At 39.8% G+C, this 24,325-nt stretch overlaps 3 protein-coding genes across 3 annotated transcripts; 2 read left to right on the forward strand and 1 right to left on the reverse strand.

Moving 5' to 3' along the window:
• Window positions 1-1,846: 1,846 nt before the first annotated feature.
• Window positions 1,847-4,742, forward strand: LOC306750163 (uncharacterized protein; the record flags this gene model as incomplete). The annotated part of the gene is made up of 5 exons (XM_079233559.1): window positions 1,847-1,898; window positions 1,999-2,033; window positions 3,271-3,379; window positions 3,716-4,315; window positions 4,630-4,742. The coding sequence occupies 5 exons, from the start codon at window positions 1,847-1,849 to the stop codon at window positions 4,740-4,742; spliced, it is 909 nt and encodes a 302-aa protein (XP_079089685.1).
• Window positions 4,743-9,141: 4,399 nt separating this feature from the next.
• LOC306750164 (interferon-induced very large GTPase 1-like) lies at window positions 9,142-14,292 on the forward strand (the record flags this gene model as incomplete). Its single annotated transcript, XM_079233560.1, has 2 exons — window positions 9,142-9,150; window positions 9,240-14,292. The coding sequence occupies 2 exons, from the start codon at window positions 9,142-9,144 to the stop codon at window positions 14,064-14,066; spliced, it is 4,836 nt and encodes a 1,611-aa protein (XP_079089686.1). The 3' UTR covers window positions 14,067-14,292.
• Window positions 14,293-23,200: 8,908 nt separating this feature from the next.
• LOC306750281 (galectin-2-like) lies at window positions 23,201-24,225 on the reverse strand (the record flags this gene model as incomplete). The annotated part of the gene is made up of 4 exons (XM_079233682.1): window positions 24,173-24,225; window positions 23,958-24,037; window positions 23,588-23,759; window positions 23,201-23,347 (listed from the first exon to the last, which is right to left on the reverse strand). Exons 1-4 carry the CDS (start codon window positions 24,179-24,181, stop codon window positions 23,201-23,203), a joined length of 408 nt encoding a protein of 135 aa, XP_079089808.1. The 5' UTR covers window positions 24,182-24,225.
• Window positions 24,226-24,325: the final 100 nt, after the last annotated feature.

Genomic DNA, 24,325 nt, shown 5'->3' on the forward strand with positions numbered 1-24,325 from the left:
TTAATGGTTTAGTAAACAAGCCGGAATTTGTAGCTTTTTGTAGCTTTGCAAGTAACAGGAGCTCAGTGTTGACGGCAGTTTGTGCTTGTTAGTGTTTGGGTAGTGTGACCTGTCAGTCTCCTTGCTGTTGTCCTCTAAGTCACATGGGTTGGGGCAAGGGTCAGCAACCTTTCCTATCCAAAGAGCCATTTTGCCCTTTTTTCCACCCAAAAGCTATTTAATATCACAGCATACAAAGTTGTATATATAGTCATATTATATCTACAAAAAATATAGTTTGTTGTATTTATGACAGTATAGAGCAAGAATAAAGACAATTATTGACATTGTATTGCTATTTTACCTGTTTATAACTATCAAACTCTTATGAAGAGGAGAAGAACACAATAGTCATGTGTCGGCCTACATTAAGGTACATTAAGATTAGCACTTTGCAGAGTTCAATTCCTATCAATATTTGTAGCTTAAGTGGTAGAGAGATTGTCCTTAAAGCGCAAGGTAGCAGGTTTGATCCCCACGTTGCTACGTTAAGACTGAGCGTCCTGACTCCGCCACACTCCCGAGGACGGATCCGTTTTTACTAGCGGACGCCTCACTGTCTCATGAGCTGCCACAGAACCTGCAACAGTAGTTGAGTTTGGAGACGTGATCCACTTCCTGAAAGTATATTTACTTTTCTCAGTTTGCTGCAGCAGTTGAGAAATCGCTCTTCTTCTTCATCTGCAGCTTGATACTGTTCATCAGATGCGGTGTGTTTGTTCTGGAAGAGTCTTTCAACATGACATGTTTTGTTGTTTGATAAATTCTCGCCACATATCAAGCATACAGGTCAGACAGCAGTGAAAGCAAATGAATACGTCCACGCAGAATTAAACTCTTTTCTCTGTGACTTTTTTTTCTTTTTTTTGATCAGTTGATAGTTTAGCGAGGGCGGAGCTTTGTGAATTCCGAGTAGCGACCTGCAGGGGAAAGTGCAAGAGATTGCAAGAGAAGCTAAAAGATTTTTTTCTTTTTTTCTTTTCCAAAGCCTCAGGGAGCCGCAACAGAGGTGCGAAAGAGCCGCGGGTTACCGACCCCTGGGTTGTGGGAAAGAGCTCTGAAGAATGCCTGAAGAATATCTTGATATAGAGCTGTCCTCTGTCAATGAAACCGTTTAGTTGTAGCAGTGTTCAGTGTTGTCAGTGGTTTGTGCGTCACTGTTTTTGGTTGAAACCAGAAACACCCTCAAACTTCACACTCTTTTCCCTGAAGTCACATGGTTTCTCGTAAATCACGAGTCAGACCCGTCCTACTTTCACTTTTTGTTATGTGGTTTAAAAGAAGGGCAGATACTGAACTCTTCAGCTCAACACATCACACCTCATATGTGGAGAGGAGGTATCTGTGAGGGACAGACCTACTAATCATATTGTGATCTCTGTGGTAATTACAAAGATTTGGAACAAGGCAGCACAGCAACACAGACCAGGTAGAGCTATTGCAACGCAAAGGTGAGTTCATTCCAAATTGTAGTTGTTTCTGTAAATACATCTGTCTTTTATTCGATTCAAATTACGATTTTAAGTTGCTTACTTCAAAGAATTATGATCTTTTGTTGGATGCATCATATTTGCAAGATCAAAATTCAAGATTTCTCAGGGACACTTCTAAACTGCTGAGCACAGATTCTTCTGGTCTCTATATGTATAACAATTGCAGTCGTTCGACAAAAGATCGATTGATTTATTATTAAATAAAATATAAAGCCCTTCAGCTTGAATGGTGATACACACGTGATAAAATTAATTACAGTATTTATCTAACAGACTGTGTCTTACAATTCTATAAAGCATGACGTACCGATAAGATGGAGGTGGAAAACCATAAGAATGAATTACCATCTGGGACTAATGAAAAGGGTAAATTAAACGTTTGTAAATACATTTGTATGAATAATTTAACCAAATAATGTTTGTTTATGCTGACGATATATTCTACTATTCCAACATGACCCTGCAGTGGAGGAGTTAGAGGAGAGTGCAGCTGAAACCAAGGTAAAAGTTAGTCTTTGCAACAAAAGTGTGTGTGTGTGTGTGTGTGTGTGTGTGTGTGTGTGTGTGCGTGCGTGTGTGCGTGCGTGTGTGTGTGCGTGTGCGTGTGCGTGTGTGTGCGTGTGTGTGTGCGTGTGCGTGTGTGTGCGTGAGAGATGGTGTGTGTTTGTGTTCATGTTGATGTGGAAAAATACCTTTATTAATGATGAATATTCTATAAATACCGATACTGAATAAACTCTAATCTATCTACTTAACTGACAGCGCGTTGAGACTCCACAGGCCTCTCGGAAGACACTCAGCACTCCCCCTGTACTCAGAACACGAGAGAGAGACTGCGTTGACGTTCACAAACGTAGATTTATTTGCAACGGATCATTGTCAAAAACAAAACAGGCTGGATCCGGTTGTCTGAACGATCTTTCTAACAAAGACCCCGAACACCACCCCAACATATCAACTATAACAAAAAATCCAGTGCAGTAACGCCCCCCGTTCCTCATTACATAGTTCTCGTCATTTGTTATTGACCACGTCCACCAATCAGCTTCCAAATGTTAGTGTCTGCCCATGATGTTATCCTGGCCTGGGGCCCAAACTCCGATTTCCCTTTCGGTCAGTACTTGGATGCGCACCAGGTCACAGTGACTTCTTAGATAGGACTGGCTCCTGCCAAAAAACATGTATTGTATACAGCGGAACATTTAGGAAAGTATGTGTGCTTAAGTGCGACTGCAGCTGTTGTTTGGGCTGCTGTTTTATGAGACGTACAACTATTCGTTGGATTTGCTATCAACTCGTGTGGATAAAATATTTCCTTATATATATGTATATGTCCGTGATTATATACACATTTTTCTTCCACAATGTCTATTGGCAAACAAGGGGTGTGGCAATGAGAGTGCCGGATAACAAAAAGTTGCATAACTTCTAAATGGTTTCATGTTCAGTTTGTCGTAGACTCTTGTGGGAGGCATCATTGCACTCGGCCCTATTCCTTTCTCACTAGTGAGGGTTGGCCCCGCCACACACGTTAGCCATGCCCCTTTCATAACTCATCAACAGTTTGTCGTAGACTGGGAGGCATCATTGGTTTCAGCAAAGAGTTCCTCTCTCATGAGTGTGTGTTAGTTTTATTTTTCATTGGGTTTATAATACTCTCCTTTTATAAAGATTACAAAAATATTGTAATCCAGTCGGAAGCTGAACATTTTTTGTATTAAATCCCATATCTTTTCAGTTTGATGTGGTGAATGAACCTGGTGAAGCTCAACACTCCGAGAATAACGATGAAAGCACAGGAGCAGAGACGACTGCATTTGCAGAGCCATCTTTCTCCAATACGAAAGGTCATATTTTAAATATGAATTGATTGTATGGCAACATCTTAGAAAAAAAAGAAAGAAAAAAAAGGTCATATTTCAACTAATATCTGATGTCTTTGATGAAGACTATGAATCTTCAACTGTAGAAAATAATTACTTTGATAAGGTCATGAAAACACACTGGAGGACAAGTCTATAACATCTCAGAATATATAATGTGCGATTCAATTTATCAGATTCATTACATTTTTGCATTACCTTTCAGCAAATTGTGAAACAGAACTTTTTGTCATTCAAAATGTTCTCTTCATGAATTCTGCAGGATAGCATGGTGATGTTATTCTTTTTCTTTTGTTTCAGTGATTCCTGATCTCACACTAGTGTTGATTGGTGACACACATTCCATTGAGATTGGATCAAAAAACATCCTAATTGACCATGACGAGCAAACAAATGTGGAACAGTTTTCAACCAAACTGTATGATTTGTGTGGTCGGCACATCTCTGTCATTAACATGCTTGGTCTACAAAACATTGACAAAATCCCGTTAAATCAGGAAATTCATGCCTTTCTCATGCTGTTGTCAAATGGCCTGCATGACAGCCATTACAATTCAGGAGTGCAGTGGTTAGAAAAAGCTTTTGGGAAAGGATTATTGGATTATGTAATGACAGTTGTGACTCATGAGTCAGATGAAAACTGTGAAAGTGCACTGACAGACCTTAAAGCCAACAGCAGTTTTGTTGAAAAAAGATACCACACATGTAAAAGAAGTATGATGGATGCAAGCGAGATAATAGTTCTGCTGGAAAAAGTAGACGCCATGGTCTCAGAAAATGGTCCCCACTGCTACAGTGAACTGATGTGTGATGAAAATAAAGGGAAGTCAGAACACATGGACCACAAATCCCACAAAGAAGAAAGGATGGATTCCTCATTATGTCAGCAAATAAAAACAGGTGAAATTTTAAAGTTTATGAATCACACCCACACTGCTTCATGAAGACAATGTGGACAGAACGAACAACTAAAGTATCAAAATTACTTTTCAAACAATTTTACAATGTGAAAGGTGTAATTATCCTTATTATTATAAGGAATAATTATCACCCGAAACTGGAGCTCCATTTTGCTTTACAGAGCCTGTGAAATCTGTGAATACAAATGTAACTTCTTGCAGATATATCTTGTTAATCTTAAATGGGTAACTGACCAAAACAAGTATATTTGATGTTTTGTCCTACAATCTGCTTGTTTTCACATTACTCTACAGTAGACGAGCCGGAGGAAAGCGCAGCTAAAACAGAGATCAAGGTGAGATCTTCTGGTCCTCGTAGCCATTGTCAAACAGAAGCATTTATTTTTCAACGCTACCTTTTTTTCTAAAGTTATACTGTTAGATTGAACTTGAACAGAGTTTGACTCAATGAACCTGGTTGCACATATGGATCAGCTGAAAACACTTGTTTACCTTTTTGTTACTAAACTACAGACATGATTGTATTTAGTTTTTACTTATTGTTTTCCCGTTTATTTAAAATGTTGTTCTGAATTGGTGTACTACTGATTCTTTTTTATATTCATATTCTTAATCTCACTGGTTTCAACCTGGTTAACTCAATTACATTAAATTGTCTGTTTTTTTAGAATGATCCAATGAAGGGTGCTAAACACTCAGACAAGGATGATGACAGCATAAGATTACAGGGAGAGTCTGAAATAAAATCTGTATCATCATCTGCAACCAATGAAGGTAACAATAATGTGTTTTATTGTTACATATATTTTTACAGTAAAATAATAATGAGTATTCAGTGGTGTAAATAAAATATGGAACTAAATGCGTTGACTTTGACCCTTCAACAGGGTCAGGGGAAGTTAGAGATGTCAACAATGAAAGCAGCAGTAACTTGAGTAAGCCGTCCACGGAAGAGAGTCCAACATCTCAGACTAGTTCAACAGTTACCAAAATAAATATTTTCTTTAAATATTGCAATGCATTTATGCAAAATCTGTATAATTATAATTAAGGTAAAACACATATTATGTCTATTTGGTGTGTATTGACCAGTGGTGGGCCGTCAGGGCCTTCTAAGCCTTCTCTGCTGGCCTAAACAGAATCACAAAGTTATAGCTATTTTATAATTTAATTGTTTTTCACAAATACACTACATGCATTATAGTTATTTTTCCCTATCAGGTTATTTTCTCATTGTACAGCTCTGTTGCTCAGCCTGCAGTCTTCAGCCATCAGACTGCACCTGGTTTGAAGGAAAAGCTTTCATCCAATCAGATTTCTTCTCTCCAGTGTCTCTAGGCCAGCAAGGCAGTTTAAGCAGGTCTTTGCAGATTAAAGTACACAGAGAGTGGACGTTGTGGTTGATTGTCATGGACTTCAACCAATCAGATCGTTAGTTTGACAAGCTGGGCGGATTCTTTGACGTGCAGGGCCTGCGAGGTGGCGTGGACGTGTGATTGGTCAGTGGCCCAGCGTGACCATTAACATGCGCTGTGATTGGCCAGTGTGTCAACATGGCGGAGCTCAGTGGGAGCTGGAATGGTTCAGGCTGAAGCTAGAGAAGTTGTGACATGTTTATTTTTTAGCGTGTTTTGGCACTCGGTGGAAGATAAGCGGACTTGGTGGTGGATTTGGGGCGTCGACTGCTGCTGTCGAGCGGATATGTTCTGCCCTAGAACGCGTGGAGGTTTCCGGGGCGCGGTTGGGAGGCTCGGCTGTCACTTGCTGGAACTGAAGCACCGTAAACTGTACAACCGCGTTGCTGAACTTGTTGTTAATAAGGATAGGCGATGAACAGTGAACAGCATCAAGTGAGTTGCTTCTTGTGTTTCATCTGCGGTGGCGTTGTGTTGTGTGCTGTTTTTTTAATCATGGATTGTTTTGTCATGTTATAACACAGTGTGGTTCTTGTTGATGCGGGGAAATCCCCGGTGGGCCGACCGGGTCGGGCGAGTCAGAGAGGCGCTGCTTGAGCTCTCCCCGACTCAGAAACGTCCGCTGAAAAAAGAAAGAAAAAAACTCCTTCTTCACTACTTCTTTCTTTTTTTTCGAGAATAGGCGCGGGTGGGCTTGGTGCTTATACGGTTAAAACAGCTCCGCGGGTCGGTCCACACCGTGTGACCTCCATGCCCGTAATAGTGCAAAGAAATCGGCCGTATAGCAGAGTGAGCGTCTGCTGTCCACACATGACAGTCTGGATGAACGCGCCGTGTAGTGGGCAGCGCCGTGTTCAATAAGAGTGTCCCGGGAACTCCCGGGACACTTTTTTTCTTCTTCCCCAGTCCGCACCTGATGTGGACACACGTCATTGAAGGCCTTGGTCTAAAACCCACGGCCTGCCACTGGTATTGACCCTGGAGAAGAGAACGCTGTCTCTTTAAGAGAGGAGCGAGGAAGACGTGCAGTATGCAGAACAAAACGTGTGCTTGTGTTTAACCTGGAATTTGTTTTAATAAAAGTTGCAAACCGAAGAAGGACGTGTTTGTGGACAGTTCGTTTTGAGGGGGTACAACACTGACATAAGGTCAGCTTCCCCGAACGTCCTTCAATTTCATTGCTAATGCATGGTCATTCTTATAATTTATATAATTATATAATAATAATAATAATAATAATAATAATATATTCTTTACAAAATGCCATGAGTAAGACCTCACCTGAAGGCCTGATGGTTCATCTGCTGCTTCCTCAACCTGCACTACATCTGCACTGGATTTCTTAGTTTCCTGAATGCATTTCAAAATAATGCAGGTTTGCACTGTGTGGGTAGTTAGCCTACTACTAGCTAACTAACAACGACCTGGGCTTCTTGATAGCTACTTACCCTCTGGGTGAAACAACTTTGTATATCCCTTTTCCTTTTGGGTGGCATTTTCCTATCTACAAAGCACAAAAGGGTCAACAATATCAATGCTGAGACCAAACAAAATACAAATATGAGGCATTATTATTTCCTGGCGTATTTTAGTAGTGTACCGTGTCAGACTACTGCCAGCTCTCATTCTGCATTTACGATTCACATAGTATTTCTGACTCGCAGTGTCGAGGGCACATTGGAAAACATGGAAATGGATTTTTCACTCTTCTGGGTGACGAACTTAGTATTATACTAGAGTGAAAAATCCATTTCCAAGTGTCTATTCTATTACAGATAATAATAATACAAGTGAGTTTGAAAAATATATTGTGCAAACTTTGGTCGTGACTAGTCCCTATGGACCATATGCAAACCTAGACCCTTGGGTGTGGAGAAGATCCATCATGTGGAATAATGAACAATCATTGAATGGTTAAATGACCCAAAACTATTAGTTTTATGCTTGATTCTGCAATTTGCTTTCTGTTACTTTACCCTGCAGGGGGCGAGCTGGAGGAGAATGCAGCTGAAACAGAGGTAAATGTGAGATGTTTTGGTCTTCAGTAGTCATTGTCATACAGCAGTGTTTACTTATTAATGATATCTATCTTTTCAAGTGAAGTTCTGAGTTATTTACATTTGTAGTTTAGATTTGAACACCTTTACCCCCTGGATGGACAAGTGCATGAGTTGAAATGAGATACGTTTACTTTCTCCTTACCTAAAGCTGCATGTATTAAGTTTATTCAATGTGTTTAGCCTGTTTTTTTTTGGGAGTTGTTCTCTGAATTCGTCTTCTATTGTGTATTTGTGATCTTCGTGTTCATAATCCCAATGGATCTAAGCATCTCTGCATTTTCTAACTTCATCTTCATCATCATCGTCATTGCACCACACAAGTTTTAGTTGCTTGGTAGTTTTTGACGCAATCCTTATGGTGCGGGTATATCAGACTTCCCTCTCCCCAACAACATTTCCAACTCTTCTTGGGGAACCCCAAGGCGTTCCCAGGTCAGACGAGATATATAGTCCCTCCAGCATGTCTCTAACCCAGAGCCTCTTAACAGTTGGCAGTGCCCGGAAAACATCTAGTGGTTCTCTGGATGCCTCACCCTGTCTCTAAGGTTGACCCCAGCCACCCTACGAGGGAAGCTCATTTCAGCCGCTTGTAATCGGGATCTCATTATTTTGGTCACTTCCAAAAGCTCATGACCACGGGTTAGGGTTGGAACAAAGACGGACTTGTAAATCAACAGCTTTCCCTTCTGGCTCTGTCTACTTGAGCGACCTGCCGGTAATATGGATGGGTTTTCCCCTAAATGTCCATCTCTATAATCTCCTCTAACTACTCCCACACCTGATATTCCAAGCCCCATGTGTAAAGGCCTGGTCACCGACCACACGCCGGCATGCTCCCCTCCCAAGTCTTCCTCAAGATGGGAGCTTACTTTTTGTGGGTGAGGTGCAACAACTCTTTTCTGACTGATAAATGTAGAGACAGTGATTCGCTCTTGGTCTTGCCACTCCCATGGGACCACTCTGCCTTGGGAGACCCTACATAGCTACCATGGTCACTGGGGCACGCAATCCCTCCACAACGTTAAGGTAACGATTCACTAGATGGGTGGTTGACTGTTAAATTAAATTATTTGTATTCTTAGTGTGATCCGGTGAATCGAACTGCTGAACATGCAAAGAATGATGACAACATAATAGTGGGAGAAGAATTGGAAATCAAGCCTGTACAGTCTGCTGCCACTGAGAAAGGTAACATTTTAATGAATGACAAGAAAAGGTCAATAACATAAAAAATTAGTTTAAAAGTGCATTGCATGTCTTAAGCTTGATTCTCGTTTGATACAGTTAATTATTCTACGACAGGTACCTTTAATATGGATATGAGTGGAAACATGGTTAAGGTAAGAAACTCAAAATGTAATAGTTTTATCACAATTTACTTTATATCTAAAAGTTATAATTTTCTACATGCTTGTTAACTTATTTACAGAATTCGTTTTCTGAAGAGTTCAACAGGAAGAAACAATATCAAAGAGAAACTGAAACACTGCTTGACAGACTTCAGCTTCAAGACAAACAGCAACAGAAATTGTCACCAGCAGATTTTCTCAAAGTAGGTCCACCTGTGAAACAGAGCCGTGACACATGTGAGAAAGATGTAGCTCATACTTTCATTCAGAGGTTGATGATGTCAGACTACAGAGCCAGATATATTCCTGTGAGACAAGCCAGTCCCGAAGTGAGCCTCTCAAAGCCTGTTGAAACAGACAATGATGACTTTGAGGCATTTTGCAGCACCAATATTGACTTTGATCAGTCAAAACTCAAGACTAGCATGCATCCAATGGATGTTCAAATGGCAGTATTGCACTGCTCAGACAGCTTTTTGAAGCAGAACATGATTACAAAGCTATCACAATGTCAGTACGCTTTACCTTTGCTTGTTCCTGACCCAGTCACAATGGATATTGACTGTCCTCTGTGGACATTCAGACAAATAAGAAAAACATGGAAGATAACTAAAAGTGAAGATCAATCAAACATTGTCACCATGAAGAGTATGCCCATCTGCAAAGCTGAGACACCCTTGGTGTCATTTCTCCGCCTGGGTTCACCATCTCTGTCTAAATCTCAGCTGATGAACACTTTGATCAACGATCGTCACAACACCTTCTTCCACAGAAACTGCCCAGGTAGCACCAGGTCTCGCCATCTGGTGGATGGTGTGGCAGAGATTGCCTGGTACTGCCCTGCTGGAAAACCCAATGACGCCTTCACTGACTGCATTGCCTTCTGTAATCTTCATGGTGATGCGCTGTCAATTGTAAAACAGCGTGACATACTGACTGACAAATCTTCAGTCAATGTTGTTCTTGTACCAACTCTGGAACAAGGTGACAAAATCACTGCAGTGATCTCAGCCCTTTACAAGTCTCCAAAACCTCTCATTATTCTCATTGCTGAGAACGATGGTGATGCTATTGAACAGAAAAAGGGAAAATACAAAATGGGGTTAAAACACAAAAGCAAGTCAGATGTTTCTGAAGAACTGAAAGAAATCATTGGAAAGATTTTGTCTGGACCACATTCATCCTTCCAGCTTGAATCCATGGCTGAAGTTCCTGGAGTCAAAGTGGATGAAGACGACGACGTCTGTCAAAAAGGAAAATCTGCTGCATTGAAAATTGTGGACTTGCTTCAGGAGATGGACGTTTCAAAGATCAAAGATGCATATCTTCCTTGTCAAGGCAAACTGTGGCATGAATGGTGCAAAATCAACAAAGAATTGTATCACCTCAACGGAAACATTGAGAATGAGAAATGTCAAAAGCAAGATAAACTGAAGCAAATACGACAAGAACAATGCAAAGTTTCCTGTAGTGAACCGATGAAGTTGTTCATTGAAAGCCTCTCATATTTGTCAGCTACAGAAAAAGAGTATTTTCTGAAATGGACACAGATCTTAATCGATGCCCTCTCCACAGATGATCTCTCTTCAATTCTCCAAAACTATGATGAAAAGTGGACTGAGCTCTTGGCTTTGAAAAAGAACAAGAAGCAGGACAAGACTGCTCTGCTAAAAAGAAAGCAAACTGAGCTTGATGAAATATCAACAAAAGTACAGTCAGCTACATTTGGCTTGGAGCACATCTTCAGAGAGATGGGACAGATCTATGAAGCTCATGCAGCTCTGCAGAACCAAACACAGAGGGGACAGACTGACTGGTCTAAATACCCTGAGCTGGCTGCAGAGCTGATGATATCAGGACAACCAATGGAGCTGATGGATGGTGATGCAGGTCATGTACCTTTAACATGGATCTCTGGTCTTTTAGATGAAGTCATCAAGAAACTGGGTGACAAGAGAGTTTTTGTTTTGTCAGTGTTAGGCGTACAAAGCAGTGGAAAATCAACAATGCTGAATGCCATGTTTGGGTTGCAGTTTGCAGTGAGTGCTGGCAGGTGCACCAAGGGTGCCTTCATGCAGCTGGTCGAAGTGTCAGAGGAGATCAAGAAAGACTTTCGGTTTGACTACGTGCTCGTGGTGGACACTGAAGGACTGCGTGCTCTTCAGTTGGAAGGTAAAGCCACTCTCCAACACGACAATGAACTGGCAACATTTGTTGTTGGTCTGGGAGACATGACACTGATCAACATTATGGGAGAGAATCCGGCAGAGATGCAAGATGTTCTGCAGATTGTTGTTCAGGCTTTCATGAGGATGAAGAAAATTAAACTTTCTCCAAGTTGTGTGTTTGTTCACCAGAATGTTACAGATATTGCTGCTACAGAGAAAAACAGGGAGGGGAAGAGACAGCTGCAAGAAAAACTGGACCAGATGGCCCAACTAGCAGCCAAAGAGGAGGACTGGGTTGCAGAGTGCTTCAGTGACGTCATTGAATTTGATGTGCAGAAAGATGTGAAATACTTTTCCCCGCTTTGGGAGGGAAGTCCACCTATGGCTCCTCCTAATCCAGGTTATAGTGAGAGTGTCCAAGAGCTGAAGACCATCATCCTCTCAAAAGCTTCACAGTCAGCTGGGATTACTCTCTCGGGGTTCAAAACCAAAATTCAGGACCTGTGGAATGCTCTGATGAACGAACAATTTGTTTTCAGTTTTAAAAACACACTTGAAGTTGCAGTGTACAGAAAACTAGAGGTCCAGTATGGGAACTGGACCTGGAGCCTGAGGAGCAACATGCTGACCATTGAGAACGGGCTTCATTCCAAAATTGAAAATGGAAGACTTGACGAGGTCGAGCTCAGTTATCTTCATCAAGAATCAAACCAAACCTATCAGGAAATCAAAAAAGCAATGGCAACATACTTTGATGATGACGGAGACAAAGAAATGTTGGTTCAGTGGCGAGGCCGATTTGAAAACAAAATCAAGGAGTTTCATGATGAACAAGTGAAAGGAGTTCAAAGAAAACTGGATGGAGTGATCCAGCAGAAACATGCTTGTAAAAAGCTTGATGCTAAGAAGACAGAGTTTGAGAACAAGCTGCTACAAGAGAGCAAAGAACTTGCTCATCAGTTAAAGGACAAGAATAAAAATGAAGAGGAACTTGAAAAGCAGTTCAAGTCTGTTTGGAGTGGCTTAGTTGAAGAACTAATTGCAGAAACAAAACCTATTGAGGACATCAACTATGAAGAAGATCAGTCAACAGTCCTCCAGGAGCTTGGTTTTGAATATTCTCTCATCCATGAATCCAAAAAGAATGGCAGATACAAACAGATGCCAGAGGCTGGTAATTACGCTCAATATGTATGTCTGAGCAAGCGTCACAATCCGTGTAGCACAGGCCAACAAATGTATGACAATGAGATGGAAAGGGACACAAGAGGAAAGGGAAAAAGTTCTACTGCTCACAAAGTACATCACTTTGTTGTAGAAAAAACTACAAAAGTGAGATACTACTTTAAGGGGCATTTTCAGTTTGAAGAACAGCAACTGATCAGATCCCTCATTGACGATGTTGAAGAACAGTCCCTTGAGTCAATTATGAGCAAACCTGTAGCTACAAGAGGCTACAGCCCAATTTACTTGCAAGAACTGATCAACAACGTAAAACGAAAGGTGACAGAATTTGAATCACAGAGGAAATATGCTCTAAAGAAGGAGTTCACAGTTGATCTCTCACTGTATGTATTTCACAGAGCAGAGAGATGGCTTTCAGAGTCCCACAAGAAATTCAAAGGGAACAATGATGCACACTCCTATGTAGAAAGCAAGAAAGCGCATTATTACAACATTTTCAAAAGCTTCTGCAAAGGAAGCTCATCTGCTGTTGTGCTTGGAGAACTGATCTGTGACAAGCTGAAGAGTTCCACTGTTGAGGCCGTCTGTAACAGGAGTGTCATCGATCTCGCTGACCAGATGAAGAGCAATGTCCCAGCATTCAATGGGAACAGGTCGAACTTGGAGATACATATGTTGAAGTCACTCGCAGAGAAAGAGGACTTTAATGACTTCATCACCTACATCCGACACCCAAGGAAGCAAGCAGAGACATACATAAGAGAAGAAGTACAGAAATACATCTTCACAGAACAAAGAGGAGAAGCACTGAAAATACTCAAGAGAAATGTTGACGACGTCAAAAAAGATGTGAGTCAAGCTTTATTTGATGCAACAGAGAAAGTGCAAGGAAAAACAGGAGGCCCAGAAATGTGGGTGGAGGAATTTTCCAGTTTGTTAAAAGATGAGCTAACGTTCGACACAGTTTGTTGTCAAAACTTCAGTGACATAAAAAATATTGACTTTCTTAAAGAAGAGATACAGAAAGGTTTTGAGTCTGTCATACAGGAAGTGAGCAGCCTCTCACTGGATAAGATCGAGGAATTCAGGATGAAGCCTGAGCAAATCCTCATCGATCAACTGTGTAACTGCTGCTGGGTAAAGTGTCCGTTCTGTTCAGCTGTTTGCACCAACACCATAGATGATCACGAAGGGGACCACAGCGTGCCTTTTCATCGATCTAAGGCAGTTGATGGAATGCGCTTCAGAAACTCAGTGGAACTGTGTATTGAGTTCTGCACAACAAGTGTTACAAGTGGTCGAAGTTTCCACCCAGCTGGTAATTCAAAAGTGAGCATTCCCTATAAAAAGTACCGTACTGCTGGCCAACGTTATGCTAACTGGGCAATTACCCCTGATGGGTCTCAGCTGAAATATTGGAAATGGTTTGTGAGTCGATTTGAGAAGAAACTGGAAGACTACTATAAATTAAAATTCCAGGGCAGTGGTGAAATTCCCAGCGAGTGGAAAACATACTCTAAGAAACAAGCTATTAAAAGTTTGGATAATCAGTGAGAAAGTCAATAAAACCACAACCTTGAAAATCATGATACTTGTTTTCATGATTATTCATTAATCAGACTCCTATAAAACAACATTCAGTGACGATTGATTATTTTACCATTGACAGGGGAAGTTGTGTCAATAATAAATGTGAACAGATCAATTAATTATTACAAACTACGCGTGATTAGACTGGGACACAGATATCAGATCGCTTTATGCAAAGTAACACTTAAAACAAAAGAGCACAAAAGAACATGGAGAATTTAGTGAGTCATAACAAGTACTCAAAATATGAATATTCATTTCAAGTCAATGACTCATCTACAAAGTTTGTCTGTGAGGATTTCTGTAAAGTAAAATTGTTTTCATAAAGTGAAAGTAGAGCAAAGAGTTGTGAGAGGGTGATCCATATTTCTTTGTGAACCTGTAAAATTAATTTCTTAAAATTGCAACTGAACATCCTGTCATGAGTATTGCATGTTTATATTTTAGCGTAGCTTTTGTTATGGAATCGTTCTGTTAAGATGCTCATGTGCTAGTAGCTGCCAAAACATAATGAAGATTATACAGAGGAGTATAACCTCAGAGGGACTGTTGTGAATCTGTAAAAGTATCAGGTTTTCTGTTTGCCATGACAACCTCAAAAATAATACGGATGAAGGAGGATTTATGGTTCTGAAGTATTGAAACTGTTAAGTTTTGTTATTTTTATTTACCAATCTGTTATTAGATCCACACAAGTGAGTGTTGTTGTTTTTCATTCAATCTGTGAGTAAGCCAATATAACCACGACACTGCTGACAATCATAATACTTGTTTTCACGTAATTAATCATTCATCAGTATTTGAAGTGTTAAGGTGTGTTATGTTTATCTCCTTTCAACCAATCGGCTATTATATCCACACAATTATGAGTTGTATTGTTTTTATTGAGTAACCTACTGTATCCTACCTGTTCTGATATCCAACAGTGATGTAAACAGATGTAAACAATGTAAGTCATTGAGAAGAAATTTGTTGAGTGTAACCTGTCATGTTAAAATAAAATAACTTTTTCATATCGAAAGACCAGGTTTCCTAGTGTTTCTGATGATTTCACAACCTTTAAGTCTAACAAATACTACAGAGCATTTATGTCTTGTACTATAGACATGTCCTTTCTCATGAACTCATATATCCCAGGAACATCTGGAGGGAAATTCTTTAAATTTGGACTCAGGTGGACTGACCAGATTTTGATATCAATTTGGTGGTCACAAAATGCACGTTTGTTATGATTATTATTATGATTATTATTATCAATTGTGTATTTGCTAGATAAGACTGAGTCCAACATATCTACATAGGAGCAGGTCTTCTTCCCAGAGTGCATTCTGTTGCACCCCAAAGCTTCTCCAGTCTCCCAGACGGATGAAACAAACACTGCTCTAGAGAGGGCCTTTCACTTTTTTACTTTTAAGTTGCACCTTGAATTTGGTGACACAAATGTTTTCCACACGCTTGGAAAGGAAGGGTGAACAGATGGGTATTATCAAGGTTACAATCTGCAATCTCACCACAAGATGCCACTAACTAGTCCTTTAAGACCTTTCCACAGCTATGACGGGTCCTTAGAGCAGGTTGGTTAAAGGTGAGGTTCTTCCCCTTCTCCTTCTTCTGTTTGTTCAGTGCTCAAAAACAAAGGTTCTCGAACAAGGATGATATGTAGTAAACATTATTATATTAAGAAATCTGCTTCACTCTCACTTTTTTTTTTAAACAAACACCTTTCCATTACGGGGAAAACTAGACTTTTCACATCTAGGGGTAACTTTTTAAATGGTGACTAGATTAAAGTGGTGTCTTTAAAGAACTGAAACCTTTCCTCTTAACATCAGACAAAATATTACTTTCAGCTGTTCATCTCCTATGAAAAACATGAGTGCAGTTTCATGTCAGAGCAACGTACAGCAGTCTGTGTGGCAGTAAACATGGTCAGGAACATTAAATAATGCACAAATGTGCTTTTCTTTCGAAAGGTGGGTCCACAGAAAACAAAGTTCATGAAATAGTGTATTAGATTACAGCCCACACACCCTGTAGTAACTAAATGTAACAAAGGGAAACTACTGATGCTTCAGCCGACATAATAGGCTTTATAACCATCAGCTCAACAGATGACTCCCTCTGCACATATGGTGAGATATCCATAATCACATCCTGCATGAGACAGGGTTTATGGAAAGTCATATCCATGTCAAATGACAAAATGTCTGTCAGTTTCCGAACACGGTATGCTAATGCTAGGATAACCCTGTAGAAGTAATTTGGCCCGAAAATTTTTATTTTTACATTGCTGCTCCAAGAAAACAGCGGAAGGCTTTTCCATTGACACACTGAATTGATTCATCTTTCAGCAGCATGTTTTTCCTGTTGAACAGAAAGGGCATCACATGTTCATTTAGTTTTGAGTAAAGGTATATGGACAACATTTTTCATTTGACAGCATACAAAGCCTATAGCTAAGCTAAGACTGACTCTCAAGATCTTCGATGTTTTCTAATTTTTATTTCTGTCATGATTTACAAGCGAAGTGTTAACACTAACTTTGCATTACTGGATATAGCAATGATTACTATTAACAGGAGGGAGATGGAACAAAATAAATGTGTAAGTTTGGTCCAGTTGGTCCTCAATTTGACTTTGGACCAAACAGCATGAAGAGCTGCTGAGCTGACTTGGTCCAAACAGGACTATAAATGTCTGTGAACACACCAACAGAGAGAGTGAGGTTTCCCTCCTTTCAACATCGCTCCCACATTCCTCCAAGACAACCAGCAAACATGCAGTCTTTTTCTGAGTCTGAGTTATATCTGCCAACCAATCAGAGCTGATCAGGCAGCAGTGTGCAGAGCCTGACTGGAAAGCCCCTCTTCCGTACCCAGATTATAGTTACCCAAATCATATGGAATTTGCCCAAACTGAGTGATGTGGAGCTGGTATGGAGAGTCAGTGAACTGAAGGATGATGGGGGCTTTTTGTCTTCAGTGCTTCTCAGTTTGCCTGCATCATCACTCATTTTCACTCAGTTGTTTGTCACATATTGTCTCATTATCCACCGGTATACTGTAAACCTATTGGTTATGAATTAGAGTAAACCACTTTACATTTAGATTATGATACTACAAAGAAAAATGAGTAGATTAAAGTTTTTAAAAAAATTCTATATGTATTGTCATTTCTTATTTTTCATTTGTAGATCATGTAATACACATTTTTGACCATTTCATTAAAATCATTTGACTCCAACAGCTCCAGCAACATTTATAGACAACTTTATTATCATACATATGTTACAGCTTGAGGCCTTCAGGGTCTTTGATGGACCATCACTAACATCATGGCAAGTTTTCCGTTAATTCACATTTAATTGTCCGTCCCTCTTGTTCTTCTCCCTTTCCGCTCCTTTCATTGGCACCATACCTGACATGTAATCCTATTTTCTACTGTATGTAATATTTAATCTGGCAAGGAGCCAGAAAACTCTCTCAGGGAAGTTACATCATTGAGTTACTGGGTTGTTAAATACTGCTACCCTGTGGTGAAGGGATGTAATTATTGTCATAGCTCTATTTAACAGTGTGTACTACAGTAGCAGGAACTGGACGGGGTCAAGAGGAGGAGAGGAGGTCACCGAGGATACCAGACGAGTGCACTGGGTCTCCTCAGAGAGCCGAGCCTGCAATTGTCCCGCAACAGCATCTGAATGACGGCTGCTACCAGCACTACTTCAGCAGCAGTTTGATTTAACAACGGCAAGACGGCGGTGATGACGGGGGGAGCTTCTCAACACTGATTGGCTGATGATTACCAGATGATGTAAAAAACCCTCAAATCGTGCACTACACCAAAGCGTGCACTATACCAAAGTCATAGCGAGAATCTGTGTAGATGTTTACTGTTTTGTCAGCAGCGAGCTTACAGGCTTCTGTAAGGGCCACAAGTTCTGCAGCTTGAGCAGAAAAGTGTGATGCCAATTTACGGCTGCACAGACACTCTGTGCAGCCGTAAATTGGCATCACATTTTTCTGCTGTTTTTCAGACCTGTCCTACTTGTTATCAATAGTTTAAAAGAAGGGCAGATGCTGAACTCTTCAGCTCAGCACATCATGTCTAATATATGTGAAGAGGAGGCATCTGTGAGGGACAGACCTACTAATCATATTGTGATCTCTGTGCAATTACAAAGAATTACAGCAACAAACACCAGGTAGAGCTATTGCAACACAAAGGTGAGTTTATTCAAAATTGTAGTTGTTTCTGTTTATACATGTTTCTTTTATTAGATTCATATTTCGATTTGAAGTTACTTACTTCAAAGAATTATGAACTTGTTGGATGCATCTTTTTTCCCAAATGCAAGATTAAAATTCAAGATTTCTCAGTGACACTTCTAAATTGCTAATCACAGATTATTCTGGGCTCGAGGTAAAACAATTGCAGTCATTTTAGAAAAGATTGATTGATTTATTATTAAATAAAATACAAGGCCAATGGTGATACACACGTGATCAAGTTAATTATAGTACCTATCTAACTGACTTACAATCCTAAGCATGACGTACCGAAAAGATGGAGGTGGAATCAGATCAGGATCAGAATCAGAACCGTTTATTGCTACGTATGTGGGTAGCACTTTATAATAAGTACACACGATTTACCATTAGTAAAGCATGAATAAACACTTAATTCACCATTTATAAAGCATTATTCCAACATGAATTCTCATTAGTAACTCATTAGTATGCAATTTATAAACAGTTATGAAAGTTTCATTCTTGATTAATAGGCTTGACTATTATGCGTTTCATGATTGGGTTTTCATACTTTATAAATGAAGGATTCCCCATTTATAAATTAAGTATTAAGGACTTATAGATGATTAATAAGATCATTTATAAAGTGTTAGTAAATGATACCTTTTTTATTTAAATGTAATTTATTCATGCATTTATTTATACATATAATGATTTAGATATGAACTTAATAATCGTTTTAATACTGCAATTCATGATTAATTCAGGTAGTTACTACTCGTTAGTTAAGTATTAGTTAAATATGTTCTGTGACCTCATATAAAGTTAGGACTATGTATGCCTTACAAAGCATTAATAAATGTCATTATTACGTTAGTAGTTACTACTCGTTAGTTAAGTATTACTTAAGCATGTTCTGTGACCTCATCTAAAGTGAGGACTATCTATGCTTTCAAAGCATTTATAAGCAGTGCCTCAAAGCTAACACAAGTCTCAGTTATTCTCTCAACAGAAAAGGGAAATAGACACAACACAAAGTGATAAAGAACATTAATATGTAGCACAACTGTATTTGTTCTTAAACAATAATCCCATTTTTAGCTGCCCTGCTTATATGAATGATGTAGCCAGCACGGCTTAACAGGCTGTGTGTCCTGCTTGGGTGAATGGTGTAGCCAGCAATGCTTCTTTCCTTCTTTCTCTTCTTCCCTTTCTTCTGCTTGGATGAATGATGTCTGTGGGTCCTGCTTGTGATGACTGATGTACCATAAATGACATGAACTTCCATTTAATTCCTGAGCATTATGATTAAGTGCAGCTGGAGAAAAAGGGGAAAAGTGTTGACAATGAGGCGATTCAAAGTGCTTCACATAAAATTGTTAAAGAATCGAAACATGATGCAGGAGAAAACGTGATTACGCACGATTAAGAACATTCATTAAAACATTAAGAAGGAGGTCGAGGGCGGTTGCAGTTTAGGAATTAGAATGCAGTAGTGGGATGCATAACTTGATTAATGTCCTTGAATCTGGTGCAATTAAAAGGCAACCGCAAACAGAAAAGTCTTCAATCTGGATTTAACGGAGCTGAGGATTCCAGCAGACTTGCAGCTTCAGGGGACCTTGTTCCCGATAATTGGAACATATTTGTTAGGGATCTTTGAGCTCCGATGATGTCTGAGGCATTGGGGTGCACGTAGGAGGCATAAACTGAGGATGACCGACACCCCACTTGTTTTAGTGGAGCCGTAGATTGGCCTTGTATATTAGGCTCGTTCGAGATGAGCCAGTTCTGCGCAGAATCGATCGGCGGCGATCGGCGCGCAATGCATGCCGGTTAGATTTGTGTCCGACTTGCTTCCGACTTGCTCTGACGTCATGCACACGTGGTCAACGATACTCTCACGAGACTAAGCCGACCGTTGATTTCAGAAGCAGGCGCTGCAGTGGCTCTCCCCCGACTGCTTGGCCCAGTGCATGATGGGAAACGCCTGGCTCTCGCCACATCAGAGAGCTGATTGGCTCTTAGATCTGACAGCAAACACCACGTGTTGTAGAAAATTCGTATTTTATGTGTAGTTGGAATACTTAACCCTGGATTGTTGACTATTAGTCTCATGTTTGATCTAAAAACATTTATTGTGTGGTTGTTAATACAAAATCGTATTTATACAACACACATCAAAACTACTAGTAATGTATTTCACAGGCAGACATCAAAAGACCAAAGGATGCAGCTACACACTCATTTTTACATAAATATATATTTATAAACACATATAATAAATCCAAACGTGATCTGTAAACTACAAGTAAACAAAAGTTCGGAACTAACAGGAAGTACTTTTTTCTGTGACTTCCTGCGTATACACAGCTGGCAGCTGACAACTGTCCGACTTGATTGCAGTTTTTTGTCAACGCCTCCTGCTGCGGCCGCTGCTCTCGTCTGGATTCCAGGCGAGGCGCAGCTCTAACGAACGAGCCTAATGTTTGAGAGAGGACTGAAGTGAAAAGTTAGATCTGACAGGTGACGTCCATGCTGGATCGGATGAATTAGCAGCAGTGGTAAATCCTCCGCTCCTTAGAAACCTTAAAAGAAGAACTAGGAAAACGTTGTCCAGGAGGGAATCCACGTAGGAGAAGAACGCTCCCTAGTGTTAATGGTCTTAAGCTGTTAGTTATTTATTTTATTTTGCAATATGGAGAGGGTAATGTCTTTAACCTATGTAAGGAGGTGAACCTTTTGTAATTCTTCTTAACGTTCTGCTGTCGCGCGGGCGCCCATTTCAACTATACACTGTACATTCCGTTGTACATTCCGTTGTACACTGTACATCTATTTATAGTTCGGTATGAGTGCCATATGTTTCTGGAAACCTACGATTCTTGTGATTCCAGCTGTCCACTCTGTTTCAACATCAGACCACCACAGCAGCTACAATCAATACTTTTGTCAGACAACAACAAACAAACAAGCGATTTGAAAATCAAGACAACTCACCGATGACGCCTCATATTGATCCATAAATCCATAATATTCCAACAAAAACGGCGTTGTTACGTCGTAAAGGTCCAATAAAAATAAATCCCATAAAAGATTTAGTCCAAAAATGAAGCCAATGAAATTGCCTAAACAAAGATAGGCGGGAAGAGGGGGGGGCAAATAATCCCAACAGCCTTCAATTTGATGAGAAGAGCAGCTGCTGTAGAGCTTCAGTCTGAAGTGTAAATTAGCATAAAAATGCATTTATACTTAATTTTCTCTATGTCAGCAATACTGGTAGTATATATGAATAGTACCTATATAAGTTTGCAAGACTATAAGCCTTTTTAATAGGTATATAGTATATATATCAGGAATATTTTCAGTCTCAAAATGAAAAAACGCCTAGACATTTCATTAGAAAAACATGTGTAAAATATTAATTTTCTGTGATATTGTTATCAACTTTTTACTTAGACTAGAAAAGGCTTCAGGCTATGGTCCCATTGTGTTTTCCAGTCCATACGTCCCATTTATAGTCATCTACAGCAGGGGTGGGCAAACTTTGTGGCTCAGGGGCCACATTGAATAAAAAAAATTGACAGACGGGCCGGGCCAGTATTAGATGGATGGAGAGTGTTTGTGTGAACCTGTCACGGGAGGACAATGTTGCAGACCCAAATGCAGACCACATGAGAGTATGAGTATCTGGTAAAACAGATTATTGGAGCCAAAGGGAAGGTGGGGAGCCTGTGGTCCGCCACAGGGGGTGCTGGGCGGTGTGAGACCCGTGGCTCTACACTTGAGGACGGCGAGGCCAGCAAGGGGCGGTGTGAGAATATAACGTAAATGACTCAGCGGGCCGTAGTTTGCCCACCTCTGCTATAGATGAACAGTGGAAATAATTCAACATGAAACTTCCACAGATGATTACTTATATTAATCATCTGAACACAGGATATATATCAAAATCAATATCAACATTAAAATTAACCCATGGTGGTCATAAATGTAATTAATTAATTATTAATTAATTATGAAGGAGTTGTTGTCTTGTGCCATGATGTGAAGTGATGAAATAAAGAGTCCATTGCAAAAATTAATGAGGACACAGATAAAGAAAATGAAGAGGAAATACAGAACATGAAGTTGATCAAATAATGAAGAATTTGTGACAAGAGCAAATATTTTGAGTACGAGCTATTATATTGTTTGGACGGAGCAAAAAACGAAAACTTTTTGAAACAGAAAGAGCTAAACTGAAATGGCTGTGCACTCTTTGCAGATAAAGGTCAAGCAGTAATAACTATAAAGATCTTTGTGTATTCTGTGATGAAAGTGACACATTGCTCCAATTATATATATATATATATATATATATATATATATATATATATATATATATATATATATATATATATATATATATATATATATATTACTTTATGTGCACAAAGCCATCTCAGTGCACTTCTCTTGACTGTGTGTTTATTGTGTCCACTGAGGCTACAGGTAATCTCAGTGGGCTGTGACTATTTTTGGAGGATTTGTTGTCTGTCTTGAACCGCTGCTCTCTCACGACTACACTGACACTGTTTGTAAACTTAGTGTTACTATTTGTGGAAAGACATTTCAAAGCTCAGGATTAAGCCGCAACCCTTCAAAGACAATGACGTAATTTGAATTGAAACATTTTATATTATTGTACACAACAGGACATTTATAGATAGAGGTACATTTCCAATTCACTGAAGCTCTACATCTTATAGTGATGAATATGTCTAACAATAACTGATCAAGTCTCAAGGTCTTGACTTCAACCAAACCGATAAACATCCCATGCATGTGTAACGGCCATTGTTTCTCTTAGCAGATCTTGAAGGAAGTCAGTTTGAAGTCCCCTGCGATTTTGATGTAGCTGATGATGTCCATGCCATCACGGTTGGGAAACTGGACTTCATGTCCATCAGGAAGCTCCACTTCAAACATGTCTCCAGTCAGCTTCAACACCATCTAAAATAGAAAAGAAACAGTAACACCTTTTAATTTTTAGCAGACATCTCAAAACGTCTCCAAACCAAATCTACCTGCATGGCTAAATATCACTAAAGGTAATTGAGGAAATCTGTTTCTTGTGATTTAGGGTAAACTGACCCATTAAGCATTTAAAAAAATGTCAATTAACTTCCACAGCTTTTTTTTTCTCTTCACAAAATACACACATTCTCATTCCCTTCAGTCAGATTGCCTCACCTTGACATCAGCGCCCCTCTGAAGGGGGTTGCTTATTTCCCGTTTCTCATCGCCCCAACAACCAGCAGCCTTTGAGTTGCAAACAAGAACGGCTCCGTCAGTGTCATCATGGAAACGAGGGTTAAAGTGCAGGGCCAGGTCGTCTGCACCACAGCCGAGATCGATCTGGAATCTGAGTGGATAAGAGATTACTCAATTGATGTGGTCTTAATATTGAGATGTTTGCTGAGCTTGAACCAATATTATAATTATCTAAGTTAAAAGTCACTTTTATTCCAGTTTTCCACAATGCATCTGCTTAAACATCACCATTGAATTTGATTCAGTGAAGAAGCCAATATAAAACAAATGTTATGTTTGGTTGGCTCACCTCTCAGCATCATGCGGAATTATCCCCTTTACTTTCAGCTGATCTCCAGCTCTTATGTTCACATTCTTCAATTCAAGTTGCTGAGAAACACAATTGTGCAATTCAGGGTTACAAACCATTTAATTAGAAAATAAAAGATTGCTGCCATAATGGCACTTGTGTTTTTATTCTACAAATTACAGAAGCAAAGTGAAGAACAAAGCAGTCAAACTTACCATGCTCATTTTGGGTGCTGGTGTTGGTGGACAGTCCTGGAGCAAATGGAAGATGTAAGAGGACGGTTCTTGGCACACAAGCAGTCTTCTGCCCTAGAAGACAAAAAGAAAGAAGCCTGACTGTGACGTTTCACCTAATTTATAATGTGAAGC

This window comes from Taurulus bubalis, assembly GCF_910589615.1.
Source record: "Taurulus bubalis genome assembly, chromosome: 17".
NCBI classification, from domain to species: Eukaryota; Metazoa; Chordata; class Actinopteri; order Perciformes; family Cottidae; genus Taurulus; species Taurulus bubalis.